General features: G+C 25.3%; 1 protein-coding gene across 1 annotated transcript; it reads left to right on the top strand.

The window, feature by feature from the left end:
- Nucleotides 1–6,716: 6,716 nt before the first annotated feature.
- On the top strand, nt 6,717–9,526 carry LOC101508375 (probable xyloglucan endotransglucosylase/hydrolase protein 32). Its single transcript, XM_004506007.4, has 4 exons — nt 6,717–7,023; nt 7,264–7,364; nt 7,473–7,690; nt 8,704–9,526. The coding sequence occupies exons 1-4, from the start codon at nt 6,828–6,830 to the stop codon at nt 9,062–9,064; spliced, it is 876 nt and encodes a 291-aa protein (XP_004506064.1). The 5' UTR covers nt 6,717–6,827; the 3' UTR covers nt 9,065–9,526.
- The last annotated feature ends 7,061 nt before the right edge of the window (nt 9,527–16,587 follow it).

Below are 16,587 nucleotides of genomic sequence, written 5' to 3'. Positions count from 1 at the left end.
TTTAGTGTCGGTATTGCAAGTAGGTTCATGGAGAGGCCAAAGGTATCACACTTGGTAGCAGTTAAGAGGATACTTAGATATGTGAAAGGTACTCTTGGTTGTGGAATTTTATTTCCTGCAAGTGACATGGGCAAAAGTTGCGAATTACTCGGATACACCGACTCCAATTGGTGCGGAGATAAGGACGATCGGAAATCAACGACCGATTATGTTTTTATGTTCGGAGGGGCACCAATCTCTTGGTGTTCTAAAAAAGACCGGTGGTTGCTCTCTCTTCTTGCGAGGCGGAGTATATTGCAGCTTCATTATGTGCATGCCAAGTTGTGTGGCTAGTGAACTTGCTGCGTGAGCTGGACAACAACACGGGAGGAGCCATTTTGCTGTTGATGGACAATGTTTCAGCCATCAACCTTGCTAAGAATCCCATAGCACATGGGAGGAGCAAGCATATTGAGATGAGGTTTCACTATTTGATGGAACTAGTGAGTTCCGGACAGTTACGTTTGGGGTATTGCAAAAGCGAAGAACAAGTTGCAGATTTGTTGACGAAAGGCGTTACGAATGAAGTTTTCAACAAACTTGTGAAGAAGCTAGGCATGAAGAATGTGGAGCATTTGAATTAAGGTGGTGTATTGGAAGTTGTAAATAATTCAAATGTTAGTTTTGGGCCAAGTTAAGTGATTCCACATTGTACCCATATAAATAACTTTGTGTGTAATGTTTTAGAGACTAATGCCATTTTGATATACAAATGAAAATCAGAAAAATAACTCTCTTCAATAATCTCTCTCTCTTCTCCATCATTTTCTAAAAACACCACAATTTCAATTATCATTTTTCACCATTGATTCACCCTCCATTCTTGATAGTGCTCCAACAGAATTTGGCTTTGATCTTTGTTAATTTTTTTTGTTATTGGAACTAGTTAACTAGATCTTTGTTTTGATTATGAGTATAAAATCTTAAATCTCATTTTAAGAAAACATTATTCTTACATTTTTGTTCATATATGATGGTTGACTTCTGCTCACAATCATAACTTCTTCTCCCCTTATTTTACAGGAAGCCCTTGTACTACTCTTGCAACATTAGGTAAGCTACTTTGATCCTTGAACCCTATAAAATTTAATATTGCCATTTTATGTTCTTTTTATTGAAATATAATTTGATGTCCTATAATTCTGGTTAGTTTTCCTTTGATTGTTGTTAGTGGTTCATTCTTGAATCCTATAAAATCTATGGTTAACATGTAAAAGTTTGCTAACTAGTAGTGTTAGAGTTGAGTTGGTGTGTTCGAAAGGGTAGTTTGTCTACTTGGTGTATTAATTTTATTTTATTTTATTAGTATAAATTCTCATATATCACTATTAATTTGATAATATATCGTTATTATATATATAAAAAATAATTAATAATATATAGTAGTTACATATATAAAAAAAATTAAAAAATATAGGGGATGTCGACTTATCACTATTAATTTGATAATATATCGTTATTATATATATAAAAAATAATTAATATATAATATATAGTTATTATATATATTAAAAAAATAAAAAAATAAATACAGGGTTGATGTAGCTCCGATCCCGAGAAGATCCGCCACTGTTATATCTTTAATACACTTCAATATTTTGTGTGTATGAATTTTGTAGATATTGAAATCAAATATAAAAAAAGTAATTTTCGTTGTTATTTTTAGACATTAATGCAATGCATTTAAAAAACAATTGCAAAGGTTAGAGACGAAATTAGTGACCGAAATTTTAATAAAAACAATAGATTGAATTACAAAATTTGTCTCTAAACCGATTGCTAATTACATAGAAAATCGATTCAAAATGATTGTTAAATTTGTCTTAAATATTGGTCACCAAATCAATCTTCAAAATAGGTCACTAATGCGGTCAATAAATATAATCGTCTATTTTTTTGTAACAATAGTGATCTAGAAAGTCGGTCACTACACATCAAAATTTCTAATAGTGAAGTGGTGTATTATCTTAATGGTCAAGTCTTATGCATTGACTAAAGCACTAAGGTCTATAGCTCGGAAGAGTTTAGAAAAAAAGTTAGACATTGTTTCTGTTAAATATTTGTATTAAGGGATCATGCTAGTTTTTTCATTCATGAGAATATTTTTTTACTCTCTGTTGTGAACTCAATGCATTCTTTAACACATATGTTGATACATGTTGTTTTATTAGTTAAAATCCACATGAGTCGCACTAAATTCACATGCAACCTATATGAATTTTAACCAACAAAGAGATTATGTTGTTAACACTCATCATATTCACGTCTTTTACATTACATTCTGATTGTATATATATGAATAAGATTCATCGCATTAGATGAAAAAATGGATGTTGCACACCAAATAAATAAGATATTTATATATTTAATACTTTAAAATTTTGAATAAAGATGTAATATTCGATTTACTTGTGAGATTGTTCTTAGATCAATACTCGAACTTCTTTGTAGTTGGTTATTTGTGAAAAACATAATATCATAGTTTAGAAAAATTTGCATAGAGCTTGATGTGTTTCTGACCACATGATTCACATTCAACGCGCAATGGATTTCCCAACATGTTACCGATAAACTTGTTTATTTCATATTTTCAGTCAAGTCTAATAATTTTGTATACAAATAATTGATTTTAAAATTTATATTGCCGCCTAATTAATATCCGAACCTGTTGAACAATTAGTTTGTTTTCTTTAATAAATTAGATATATACTATATAGTATATTAGAGCAACGAGTCTTCTCATAATAATCTAGAATACATATCCATGGATTGTCAATTATTTTGTTCCATGACCATAAATCATGGAAACAGAGCTGCGAAACATAAGGCATATGCATTACTTATAATGAAAAAGTTGCGTGCCTGAATTGTTTTCTTTTCTTTTAAATTAAATAAATAGATAGGTGTATATGTATATTCACACATGTACCCTGATCTGCATTCATCAATTGGGCTAATAATAATATGAACTGTATTATGTAGTACGAAAGAGATTTTTATAAAAAATTAGAAAGGTTAAAATTTTAATTTGAAAAATTAATCATATATAGATAGATAGTGAATTAAAATAGTCAAACTAAATGACATATATTTTATCGTTTCTTGATGTTATTTTTCATCGTAATATTTAATATTTTTTTAATAATATATAAATTTTTATATTTAGTTCGATTGATAAATATTAATATTATTATACTAAATATTATATCTCGTGTTCAAACTTAAAATCACGTAATTGTGTAAAAGAAATTTTAATATTTTTACTACAGACAATATATATATATAAAAGTTTGTAACTTTGGCTTTAAGGATAATTTAATATTGTTAACCACGATTGAATTCAAATTTAAAATTTATCATTTCTCACACTTTAGATTTAGATGTGTGAGGTTGTCTGGTCACTAGCCTATTAGAAAAAAATGAAAGTATATTAAAACAAGAATTACTTATATGTGCTATGCTAAAAAATTGGAGCAATCAATTTATTCCTTTATATATCATGTTGTGTTGGAAAATAGAAATGTGTTTTATAGTGACGTCAAAGCAAAATTTTCCATATAATTAATTAATTAAGAATTGTCCCTCTTTAAAGCACTACACTGAGCTTGGGCATTGTAGTGGTGACTTTTAGAAAAGTTGCCGACAGTCTCAAGATTTAAAAAAGGCACTTGATGGCAATTTGTCAACTCTCTTAAAAAATATACAACGGTGGTTATCAATTTTTGCTAACTACTTTGAGGCAGGTTTTGTTTGAAGTTTATAGAGTTAGACTTAATTAAATTTTCCAAGTTGTTGAGATTTTATTGTTGCTTTTCTAAATTAGTAGTAGATCAAGTTCAGTTTAAGAAATAGAGATGTTTAACATATTAATTAAGGAGAATTTTGAGAATGAATTCTCAATGGATAATCAAGATTAAATAGTTGAGATCGATTTAGCGAACATACAATGTAAATTATTTTATTAGTAAAGTTGATTGATTTGACTGTCAAAATTTCATATACTAGAGAATTCCAATTGCAAGGAATTTGTGTTCCAAGATTTCTAATAATCATCAATACAAAAAATTTGTATTTAATTTTGGATTATATAATTTCGACTGAATGATGGTTAATGTTCCAACTTCACAAATGCTGAGAATTCCAATTGGAGGGAATTTGTGTCCCAAGATTTTTAACTTGCTTTTATGTATAAGTACAAATCGACCGTTACTATTGTGTTATTACTATTTTATCCGCCCTTCTATGTAAAATCCACTTGCATATATGGTTTAGAGTTTGATATCAAAGTCATGTATAGAAAAGTATAGAGTGAATATTCAAATTGATTTATAAAATTGTAAGTGTTGGTCAAATTTGTTTTAGAAATTTGTGAATTGACAAATACATTGTTGAAATTATAAAATATAAATCAAAATAGTCATATATAAACTTTTCTCGTTTGATATTTTGTTGTGACACTATAATTGAATATTTGATTTATCTATGTTGATTTTACATCAACGTAATCTATCTGGGAACAAATTTGACGATAAAATTTTGTTATCTTAAAGAAAATTTTGTGAGTATTTGTAATTGTGCAAGAACTTATTATGGATAAATTAGCCAATGAAAAATTACAATTTCATCGAAAAATTAGTTTATGTTGTGATAACATTAATATTAAATCAACAATGAATCAAATATTCAATTAATATGTTATATCATACTTTGACTATAAAAATTTAAATATAAACTATTTTTATTACTATTTCACAATTTCAAAAATGTATTTTTCAAATTATAAAATTTATAGATTAATTTGACTCACCTTTACTATTTAAATGATCAATTTATTTATTCAATGTACATTGAGAGAAATCAATCTTTAATATATCTTGCTAACTTGAGGAATTGGTAATTGACCTTAAATCGTGGTTCAAAGATTTACCAAAAAACACTGATTTTTCACCCATTCATGTCACATTCTTCATGTTGTTTAACATTGCTTTAAATACCAAAATATATATACTCATGGTTCAATTGAAAATTTCCATGGTCTTCGCTTTAAAATATGACCGTGAAAGTAAACGTGCTTCAGCTTGATATTCCCAATCTCAAAAAGTCAAAGCATGCAAAGTAGAAAAACAGTTTAATGTTTATGAATCTCTCTACAAGTTGCAAAATATTGACTAAAACCTAATCTATATAACTTCATCTATCGCATTAACTCTTACGTTTAGAATATTGATTTCTCTTGTATTATTTGTCATCTTAGATTATCAATCAAGTATTATTTAAATTTTTTCGATAATATAATTTTATTTCTTTCATCTTTTCGATGAGTAAACTATTTACAAAAAGTAATTGTTTTAAAATAATTTTTATTTTATTTTATTTTTAATATAATTTTTATTATTTTTAAATTTCAATTGTATTATCTAATTAATATTGATAAATCATTCATAATTCAATATATTACATTTTACATTAATGATAAATACACCAATGATTGATAAAATAATTAATAAAAGTATTATTTTCTCTTTCGTTTATATATTTTTTAATTTATGTAAAATCATTAAATAGATTATCTATCATGAAACAAATAAATTATTTATTTGTATCTCATCTCGTTGAATTAATCCACTATCTACTATTAATAAAAGTACTTTAATAAATGAGACTCATTTTATATTAAAAATGAATAAATTCAATAATTTTTTTAAAGAAGTTTGTATATCTTAAAAAGAAAGTTAATATGAGACAAAGGAGTACCAATTATCATTGTTTACCCTTAATATAGAGTTAATCAGTTTACTAGTAATTTATCGTAAGTTCAATACTTTGCTATTTGGGTGCTTTAGAAGCCTAATAATATTAATTAGTTACTAATCCTTACCGGTAATTTTTGGCACTATATGTTTTAGAACAAACCTGCCTTAACTACTTTCAAGCCGGCAGCCAAAACCAAAATAATTTTTGTATTAGACTAAATTATTTTAATATATCATCAATATAATATAATGCATGTGGTAGATATTATAACATTTAGTCGAGGGTTTGATATTTAATCTATGTGTATGAAATAAGATATTAAAAAAAAAATTACTCACTTTAAATTTATTAATTTCTCAATTAAGATCAAATGATTTAAATTTAAAATATATTATAAAACATTTAATTAACATCTTTGATTGTATGATTGCATGAAAATTCCTATTCCTAATTTACCCAAAAATAAATTACTTAATATCTTCAAACATATTATTGCATGAAGAAATTGAATGAAGTAGTGAGAAAGCAACAAAAAAATTATAATCATTACAAAGTTATCCCATCCCAACACATTTCCCAAGGAAAAACATGTTGATACATAAGCTGCTAACGTTTTTTATCTTCAATATATACCTTGTCCAAGTGTTAATGATAACGTAGACATAGTAATGCCAACCACACATATCTATATCTCTAAATTTATATATATTAAATTTACCAAAACAGTTATTTACATAAAAAGAAAGTTCCAACCCTTGAAGAAAATAAAATCAAAAAGTCTACACCAAAATTTGAACTATTTTTTAAGTACATTTTATTTTATAACACAAGTGTGATAAATTTTTGTCCTAATGTGTAACTCCTCAATCAACTAACTTATCACCTTTTTGGTATTGTAGGGTAACAAAATCCTTTTATATATCCAACTGTGTAGCCACACTCTTAACATGAAAATCAACTAACTAACCTCTTCTTATCCTCTGCCCCTACCCTGCATTAAGAACAGAGTCCTCTGTTTAGTGTTTAATACTACAATGCCTTTCTTCTATCTTCTTGTACTATCACTACTCACAATTTGTTCTAATGCTCAGGGTCCACCTTCACCTGGCTACTACCCTAGTTCCAAAACTAGTCCTATTAGCTTTGGTCAAGGATTTAGAAACCTTTGGGGACCTCAGCATCAGAGAGTGGACCAAACTTCACTAACAATATGGCTTGACTCTAACTCAGGTAATGTAAATTTACTTAGTTTCAAAGTCTAATACACATTTGTATGTTTTGTGTCTGAAGCACTGTGTTTCACACGCAAGGCTTACAATTTTATCTTTTGTTAAAAAGCATGCTACAATATTAAAGAGAATAAATGTTTATAAACTATCTTTAGTCTGAATGGCTAAACAATGTGGGACTTTATAATATAACTAAAAAAAATGAAATTCTTTAAAAAAATTAACAAGTTTTGAAACACAGGGAGTGGATTCAAGTCACTTCACTCATATAAATCTGGATACTTTGGTGCTGCAATTAAGCTTCAACCTGGCTATACTGCAGGAGTTATTACTTCTCTCTATGTAAGTTCAAAATACTCAATGATGGAACTTTAAGTAATGTTAGAAATTAAACATGTTTCTTAAATTGCAAATTTTCATTGCATCACTATTTTTTTTTGGTAATTGCAGCTTTCAAATAATCAAGACCATCCAGGAAACCATGATGAAATTGACATTGAATTTCTTGGAACTACACCAGGTAAACCATATGTGTTGCAGACAAATGTATATATAAGAGGAAGTGGAGATGGGAACATTATAGGAAGAGAGATACAGTTTCATCTTTGGTTTGATCCAACTCAAGATTTTCACAACTATGCTATTCTATGGAAACCCAGTGAGCTAATGTAATTTTTATTATTATTATTATTATTATTATTATTATTATTATTATTATTATTATTATTATTCATTTTAATATTCATTATTGATCAGTTTCATCAATTTCATTAATTATGAGTCATGAATATGAGTCAGTTGAAAATGACTACTATAGTTACAATTATGATGTAAAAATCATACTTTCATGGCTTTTCACTTAATAAATAAATTTTTGGAAATATCAGTTGATCAATTGATGTCATGTTATTAAAGCTTAAATTCTTTTAGATAAAAGACAATTTTTTAATATAAGGGTGAATGAATTTGTGCATAGTTCTAACTATTGATGATGTGTCTTTATCAATCTGTTTAAATTTTTATTAGAGTTGTTTATGACAAACAAAAATAGAAAGAAAAAGACAAAAGACAAAGAGAAATAGAAAAACAAGAAAATAAATAAATAGTGAGAGATGCATTTAACATCAACTATTTGGTTTTTTGTTATTAGAGTTACTCCAATGTAAATATATTTATAAATGTACTGAATTCTCATGATATCTTCTTTATTATGAACTGAATCATTCTTCATTTACTCTATATTTACTCTGCAAAAGAAAAATATATAGAAGAGGAAAAAAATGACAAGAAAGAAAATATATAAAACATTATAATTTACTCGCAATAAAAAGATTTATTCAGGAAAAAAAATAAAAGAAGAGAATTCATATTAATTGTTGGAAAAAAGTTGGATAGCGGTATCCATGAGATAAAATAAATCTAAAATTTAAATTATCTAAAAAGTAATTAAATATTAAAAAAATTACATAAATATTATATTAGCTAAACTCTTGCGTGTTATCAAATTCAAAAGATTATATATTTATTTTTGGCTAATCATTCATTTAGCACATTATTGCATGATGGATTGTGATTTTTCACCTGTACTAACTATTCATGTCAATTTAAAATCTTGATTATGAATCTAGTTTTGTTGTTTACTTACTAATTTGTCTTATAATTTGAAAACAAACATATACAGATTTTTAGTGGATGATGTTCCCATAAGGAGGTATCCTAGAAAAAGTGATGCCACATACCCTTCAAGACCAATGTATGTGTATGGATCAATATGGGATGCATCCTCTTGGGCAACAGAAGATGGAAAGTACAAAGCAAATTATCAGTACCAACCCTTCATTGGAAGGTACAAAAACTTCAAATTACAAGGTTGTACTATTCAATCCTCTGCCTCATGCAAACCACCCTCTACCTCTTCTTTTGGGTATGGTAGCCTTAGTCCTCAACAATATGTGGCCATGCAATGGGTCCAAAATAATTACATGGTGTATAATTATTGTCATGACCCCAGAAGAGACCACAATCTTATCCCTGAGTGCTAAGTATCGTGTTTAAAGTGATCAATTTTTATTTGAAGTTACATTTGACACGCTCTGGTTAATTGAAATTTTACAGTTCCATTAAATTTATGTGTGACTACAAAATTTAGTGGAATTTGTATAAATTTTAATTAATAAAATGAAGTGTGTTAAAAAATTTATTATTAGCACTTATATACTCTTAATATTTTATGAAAGAGTTTGATATGAAGGGGTGGTTTTTGTGATGGTCCTGTTTGGTAAGTGAGGCAAGAGCGGTTGAACATCCAAGCCTTCCTATTATTGGAATGCTTTTGTTGTTTTTTTGTGTTGTGTTGTGTTCTTGTTTGGGTCCTATTAAATATTCTTGTTGAATAAATTGATTCGGATGATTTCCAAAATCTTTTATGTGTGCGGGTGTGAAAATAAAGAAAGGACATGTTGTACTATATTCAAACTATTTGAAATAAATATCTTTATGGAATATTTTATGTTGCTTAGATTGGATAACCATAACTATGAAACAAATTAGTCACTACTATTCTATAGTTGATGTAGTGTTTCTAATATATATAACACATAAATTGTATCTAAATGTACTAAATCAACGTTCTTTTTGTAAAAAGAAATTGGATATTGCACATTAAGAGCATATTTTATAGAATAAAAAAATATAAATTTTGTATTACGCAGAGCAACTTTTAAAGTTTTGAAAAATTAAACATACAAATTTCAAGATATTATTTTTATATTTGACTTTTTAACATAGTAGTTGTTATTATTATGCAAAAAATTATGCACATAAGATTAAATATTTTACTAGAACACGATTTTTATGTATTATAATCTATGATGTAATGAATTTCTTGAATAAAAGTATATAATTTATAATGTAATGACTTTCATCAAAACTATAATTTTTAAGTCATAATTAATCTAGTTAGTTATTATTGAAACGTTGAATTATCGAAATTATAATTAATAAGTTATAGTTACTCTAACTAGTTTAAATTGAATTATTGGGTAATTGAAATAAGAATTTTGAAGTCCTGTTAGTTTAATTAGGTTTGATGGAAACATTTGATCGTTGAAATTGGAGTTTTTAAGTTATAGTTAGATTAATTACGTCAGATTGAATCGTTTGATTACAAAATTAAAATTTCTAAGTTATAATTTGTGTAATTAGTTAAGATTCAATTGTTGGATAATCAAAATTAAATTTTATAAGTCATAGTTAGTCTAATTAATTAATATTGAAATTATGTATAACAACCAGACAGAGCGGGTTTTGCAATCTCCATCATTCCCCCGATTAATCGAGAAAACTCGCATTTGCCCCTGTTTATTGTCGTTGGATCATCGAAACAATAAATTATATGTCATAGTTAGTCTAATTTGTTTAAATTGAACTATTGGATCTTCGAAACTAGAATTTCTAAGTCGTAGTTACTCTAATTAGTTTAAATTAAATTGTTAGATCATTGAAATTAAAGTTTAAAACTCCTTGTTAGTCTAATAAATTAAGATGAAACTATTCACTACAAGATATAAGATATTTTGCAACAATTTTTCCTCAAGCGACAATCGATTTGTTGACAATAACATACATATAACAACGACTTCTTTAAATTGTTGCAATAAAATTTATATTTTTCTAATAATATCGTTGTGGCTTAAAAAAATGACTTATGCCAACATTAATTATTGTCGCTGGAAAAAATACGATATTTTAACAACAATATAATTTGTTGTTAATTGTACAAAGTTTTGGCACATAACATATTGTTTAGAATAATATAATCTTTTGACATAGTTTTTATTGGAAAGAATGCAATTTTTTTTGCAACAATACAACTTTTCGTTTTGAATAAAACAATATTTTAACAACCACGTCACTTTTGCTAAAATTTGTATAATTTTTTACAACAATATTCCTTACAATAATAAAAATATAATTTTTTGACACAGATGTTTTAGCAAAAATATATACTTATACCAACAACATAACTTGTTGCTGAAAATATTAAAAATTACTTTTTGTTTTCATCTTATGAATAAGATACGATGGTAAAAATAGGACATTTTTTTGGCAACATTATAAAGTGGTTTGAAAAATGATAAATTTATGTCGAACATCGTAATTTTTTGTTTGTTTGAAATAATATTAAAATATTAAAAAAAATCTAATTTGTTTATAAATTAAGCAATATTACATTACAGTAAAATGAGATAAGTAAAAAAATTTGAAATTAACACATAAGTTGTTATTAATTTGTACAATCTATTTTTAATACAGCAGATTTAAGTCGTTTTTGTGTCAGACTTAAAAAATGAGGGGAGGTATATTTAGCTTGTTGCCCATATAAACGAGTTAACAAAATGAACAGTGTAAATTTTGTAAATATGTGAAACAAGATTAAATTAAAATGTTGTATATAAAATGAAGCGGTGACCATTTTGTAAATATTTATATATCAAATTCTTTTTCTTTTTTTTGTTTCTAACGATTTTTTATTTTACTTTAATACAGTTACTTCTTTTTAACAAATGATTATGGATCATAGTATGAATACTAATTATTATTTGAGTAAGTGTATAAGTGTGGATAAATTTTTATAACTTACTTTAAAAAAAAACTTTATAAAAACCAAGGAAAATTTTATTGTTGTTAATTTTTAAATAGAATCGGTTACATTTTGAAGAAGTAAGAAATCATTATGGGATTTGCCATAGTTATACAAAACGGATACGGTACGATGATTTGATAAACATGACAAATCTATGAGTGTGACTATTATACCATATTACATATGTTGAACATCTTAACATAGTTGTTTCATGAATGCAAGTACGTAACTTTTTACACGTTGTTATTGATGGTATTTTTTTTATATTTGTATGATAAAAAATTATAAGTTATAAGTTGTTATTGATTGTATTTTTTAATGTTCATATGATAAAAAATTAGGATTCAGCCAATATTGATTGTGTGTTTTTTTTCCAGATATTTGATGACTCGAGATCAATTCACCCGGATCAAAGTAAAGAAATTCGAAAACGATGTATGGATTTTATTTTGAAATTAATTGAAGAAAATGGCGATTCTAATATATGTTTATTGAATATTACTACATTGTATTTTGTAATTTTGTTAATGGATATTTAATTTACTTTTTTTACGTCTTGTCAATCGGAAATATATGGGATACATCTTATTTGTACTCTAAATTTTTTGTATAAATATGAGATATTGTGATATTGTATATTTTGATTATTAGATGGTTATATAAAATTGTGATTGTAAATACAAAACTCTTATTTGATATTTAATACGAAATATTGTATGAAGTTGGAGCATAAAAATAAAATGAGAAATTTATAAATAAATAAAATTATTATTTTAACTATATCTATTAAGTCAGTTGGTCAAAATATCCGACTTAAAAAGATGATGTGTTGTATTGAATTTATGATGTTTAAGTCGGTTAAGCTAAATCGACTTAATATGATGAAGCTTTGTTAAGTCGGTTCATGAAACGAGTTAAAAAACATGTTTTTTAAATCATTTGCTCTTAACTCGGCCACATAACCGACTTAAAATGTACATTTTAACCGACTTAAAAACAAAATTCTACTAGTAAAATTTTCCAATAACTTAATATTTTAATAGGTGTAAAATGAGATTTAAATATAATATATATATTTTGGTTCTTTTTATATTCTTTTCACTGAATTTGATCTTATCCAAGACATGTAAGACATTAAATTTAGATATTTCTTTTAACAAAAATTCTAAGTTTAAATTTATTAATTGTAAGAGTTTAACTCTTTCCGATAAACTCAACTCAGGTATAATTTTTTTTCTTTTCTTTTCAGATAGATAAATAAATAAATTATCTAAAATGAAGTTCTCTACAACATTTTATATCATATGCTGGCTATAAGCAATGAAAAGACTCCAGATTATTAATATATATTAGATGCTAGGTTCTTTAGTTTGACATGATATACATATTAATTTGATATTTTGTAATTATAAAAAAATTAATAGTATTGTAAAAACTATGATGATCTTCTACATAATTAACGGGGATTTTGTCCATACAAAAAAAATGAATTTAATAATATTATTATTTTATTTAATAATATATTTATTTTTAAAGTTAGTTTTAATTTTGTTTGTGACAACTACAACTATTAAAATATGTATTTGTGTCATGAATTTTGTGAAAAATTCATATTTTATTTTTAGAATATAAAATATTTAATAATGCTGATAATAAAAAATTTATTAAATATTTTTAAAATATAAAATTTCATATATGACAATTGTAGTTGGTAAAAATATAATGTATTTTGAGTTTGTTTAATTTATTTAATTACTATAATTGTGTATTTTGTAATAATTTTATTTGATTTAAATATATATACTATTTTATTGCCTTTCTCAAAAGAAATTTCTGAATCCACTTATGTGGGTATATGTTTCTTAGCACTAAAAACGCATTTGATATCCACTCACTTATGAGTAGTGTCCCTCATATTTCGATCAGACAGTGGAATGGTGTGAGTATTATTGGAGAATTGTAAGAAATTGGATAAGCTTTAATTGTGTATTAATTCATATTTTTTATGTAAAGATTTATAATCCAAAGGTTATGAGGTGGATTTTATGATTGGTGGTGTCGTGATTTAGGGGTAGATTCTTGTTAACGGAATATCTGTGCTTGGCTTCATGCAAGAAAGATTTGTAATTGAATAAATCTTTATTTGACTTTTCAAAAAAAAAAGCCCTCTACATTATAATTTATTTGGGTTTTGCCTGCTTTATCAATAGACTTGTGTGTTGTGCGAATTTAAATTCCAATTAGATTTTGTTTTTTTCTATTTTTATTATTTTTATTTTAACCAAGTTCTCATGTGATTGCAGTTATTTTTTTTGTTTCTTAGTGAAATGGGTCGGATGACAATGATTTGTTAAGGGTGTGACTGTGGAATCTGACATTGAAATGGAAAATTTTTATTTTGGACATTTCTCATTTACAATTTTATTGTTGCCTTTGAATTAGACAAAAACAAATAATAATAATTAATTGATATAGTTTATTCATCCATGTTCATTTTCTTTTTTTTTTGTGTTTCAGTAATGTATGCAGTTTACAAACTCAATAGGCTTCAACCAAAGCTACAAATTGGTAAAAGTAACTCACTAAGTTTATTTATTAGTGCATCATATATTCTTTTAATGAGTTGCTTGCAAATATACTTGAATTATTTGATTTTGTTTTTCTTCATTTATTCTATTATACAGTTATGGTACCCCAAATCATGATTCAGACTTCCAAGTTTTCAATTCTTGAAATAAATACTAATTGCTCTTTCATTGACTATTTGCATAAAAATGACCTATTAAACTATATACTTTTGACTGGCGAAATTGCATGTAAAATAAAAGTGTTACAGAAGAATTAATAATGTTGTTGGCTGGAGTTATAATCTTAGTTGTTGTTGATTACATAACCTTTTACTTGTTCTTTTTGTGAGAAAAAATTAATTTATAATTTATTAATTTTTTATGTAAATGAGGGATAATTTATTATGACATTTTATCTTGTTACTATTTGTGTTCATGTTTCTTGCTAATTTTTCTACATTTACAAAATTGTGGCTTATATTGTAATATAATTTATTTTAAAATAGTTATGGCAATTTAAGTTATAAATGTGAATTGATATTAATTTTAAAAGTAAAAGTTTAAAATATACAATAAAATTGTTATCAAAATACTCATTAACCAAAAAATAACTTAATGCAACGATTTTAGTGGAAGGTAAAAACAACTTTATGGTAATAATTTTAATTATTATGACATGTTAAGTACCACAACAACAATTGCAGTTGTAAAAACATTAGTGATAAAAGTCACATAAAATGTCATTCCAAAAATTTTTACAATAGCACTGATCCCAATTACATGCAACATGCTTTTGGCGGGAAAAATAATTTTGTCACAAATTTTATATTTTTTTTCAACCACAGCCAAAAATCTATTTATTTTACAGAAGTTAGATTATCGAAATTCTAACTAACATAATTATTTAAGAGATAAAATTACATTTAAAATCATTTATCTTATTTAACTGTAACACATTGATTTTTTATCTTCTAAATATTTTATTTTTTAAAATATGCACAAACTAATTTTTATTTTAATTTTTATTAAAAAATATTGAACTGACAAACTATATAGAAACATTATTAATATTTTAAATATTTTGTTTTGTTAAAAATAAGAAAATCCAGAAAATTTGTGAAAATGCATATGACTCGTCACTATAAAAAATTATCTTTGTATTATGGATTGAATCAAATGATTCAATCTCTAAAAATTTCATAAAAAAAGTTAACACTTGTAAAATTACACAAAGTATTTCACATAAACAATTCAAGTTTTGTATAAAGAAATTAAATTTTTAACTCATAAAATTATCTAACAAATAATATTAGTCTCTATTAAAAAGTAATATGATTAATTGTTCATCAATTTTCAAAATTTTGAACGATTTTTTCAAGCATTTGGAGAACATTATAAAAGGTTCATTTACCAAAATATAATTTTTTTTTTCAATTTGTGATGAATTCAATTTATAAATGCAAATTTGAGTATAAAAGTAACAAAAATATGTAACAAACAATTAAATTTTGAACTTATTTTTTGTGGAGATATTTTTTATAATGTTGTAACATGTATGTAAAATTTTATTTATAATGTTGTAACATGTATGTAAAATTTTATTCAAAAATATATATTGATTTAACAACAAAATCTGAAATTGCATGTATAATAATTTTATAGAGACTAAAAATTGAATTTTTAATTAGATAAATTAAAACTGAAATATTAAAATTTTATAATGATTAAAAATATATTTAACTCTAAAAAAATTAAATCCATTTGAGGCACCTTTAAATTAATTAATTTGATTAAATACATTAAAAAAAAGTGATGATTGGTGATGGTTTAAACTTAAAAAAGAAAAAGAGAAAAGAAGTATATATATATATATATATATATATATATATATATATAAAAAGATTAAAAGAAAAAATCATGTAACTTTTACAAATAGTCATGTATCACTTAAATAACGTACGATTGTATAATCAAAGATTTAACTCATCTCATTTGATATCTTCAAAAAAAAAAATATATATATATATTATTCTTTGAGGCAATATGATGGTGGAAATGCAAATTGTTTTCCTCCAAGGTAATATGTGTTCTACTCCTCCTACATAGAATAACATATCTATATAAAAATTGATAAGAATATAAAAAAGTAAATATAGACAAGGAAAGAGAAATCACATAGATATATTTTGTTTCACCCAACTCAAGTTACGTACAATTCTTACAATTGTGAGATTTTCTACTAAGTGCTCAAAGCAATACCGTTCTTGATTTTCACACAGCTTTAACATACCAATCTTGATTTGTTATAAAGTACTACTTTTCTACCTGTAAAGGATTTTTATAAATTACCTTA

Source organism: Cicer arietinum, chromosome 6, assembly GCF_000331145.2.
Source record: "Cicer arietinum cultivar CDC Frontier isolate Library 1 chromosome 6, Cicar.CDCFrontier_v2.0, whole genome shotgun sequence".
In the NCBI taxonomy this organism is placed as follows: Eukaryota; Viridiplantae; Streptophyta; class Magnoliopsida; order Fabales; family Fabaceae; genus Cicer; species Cicer arietinum.
The sequence above is the reverse complement of the archived record's forward strand: the minus strand, read 5'-3'. Positions and strand labels throughout refer to the sequence as shown.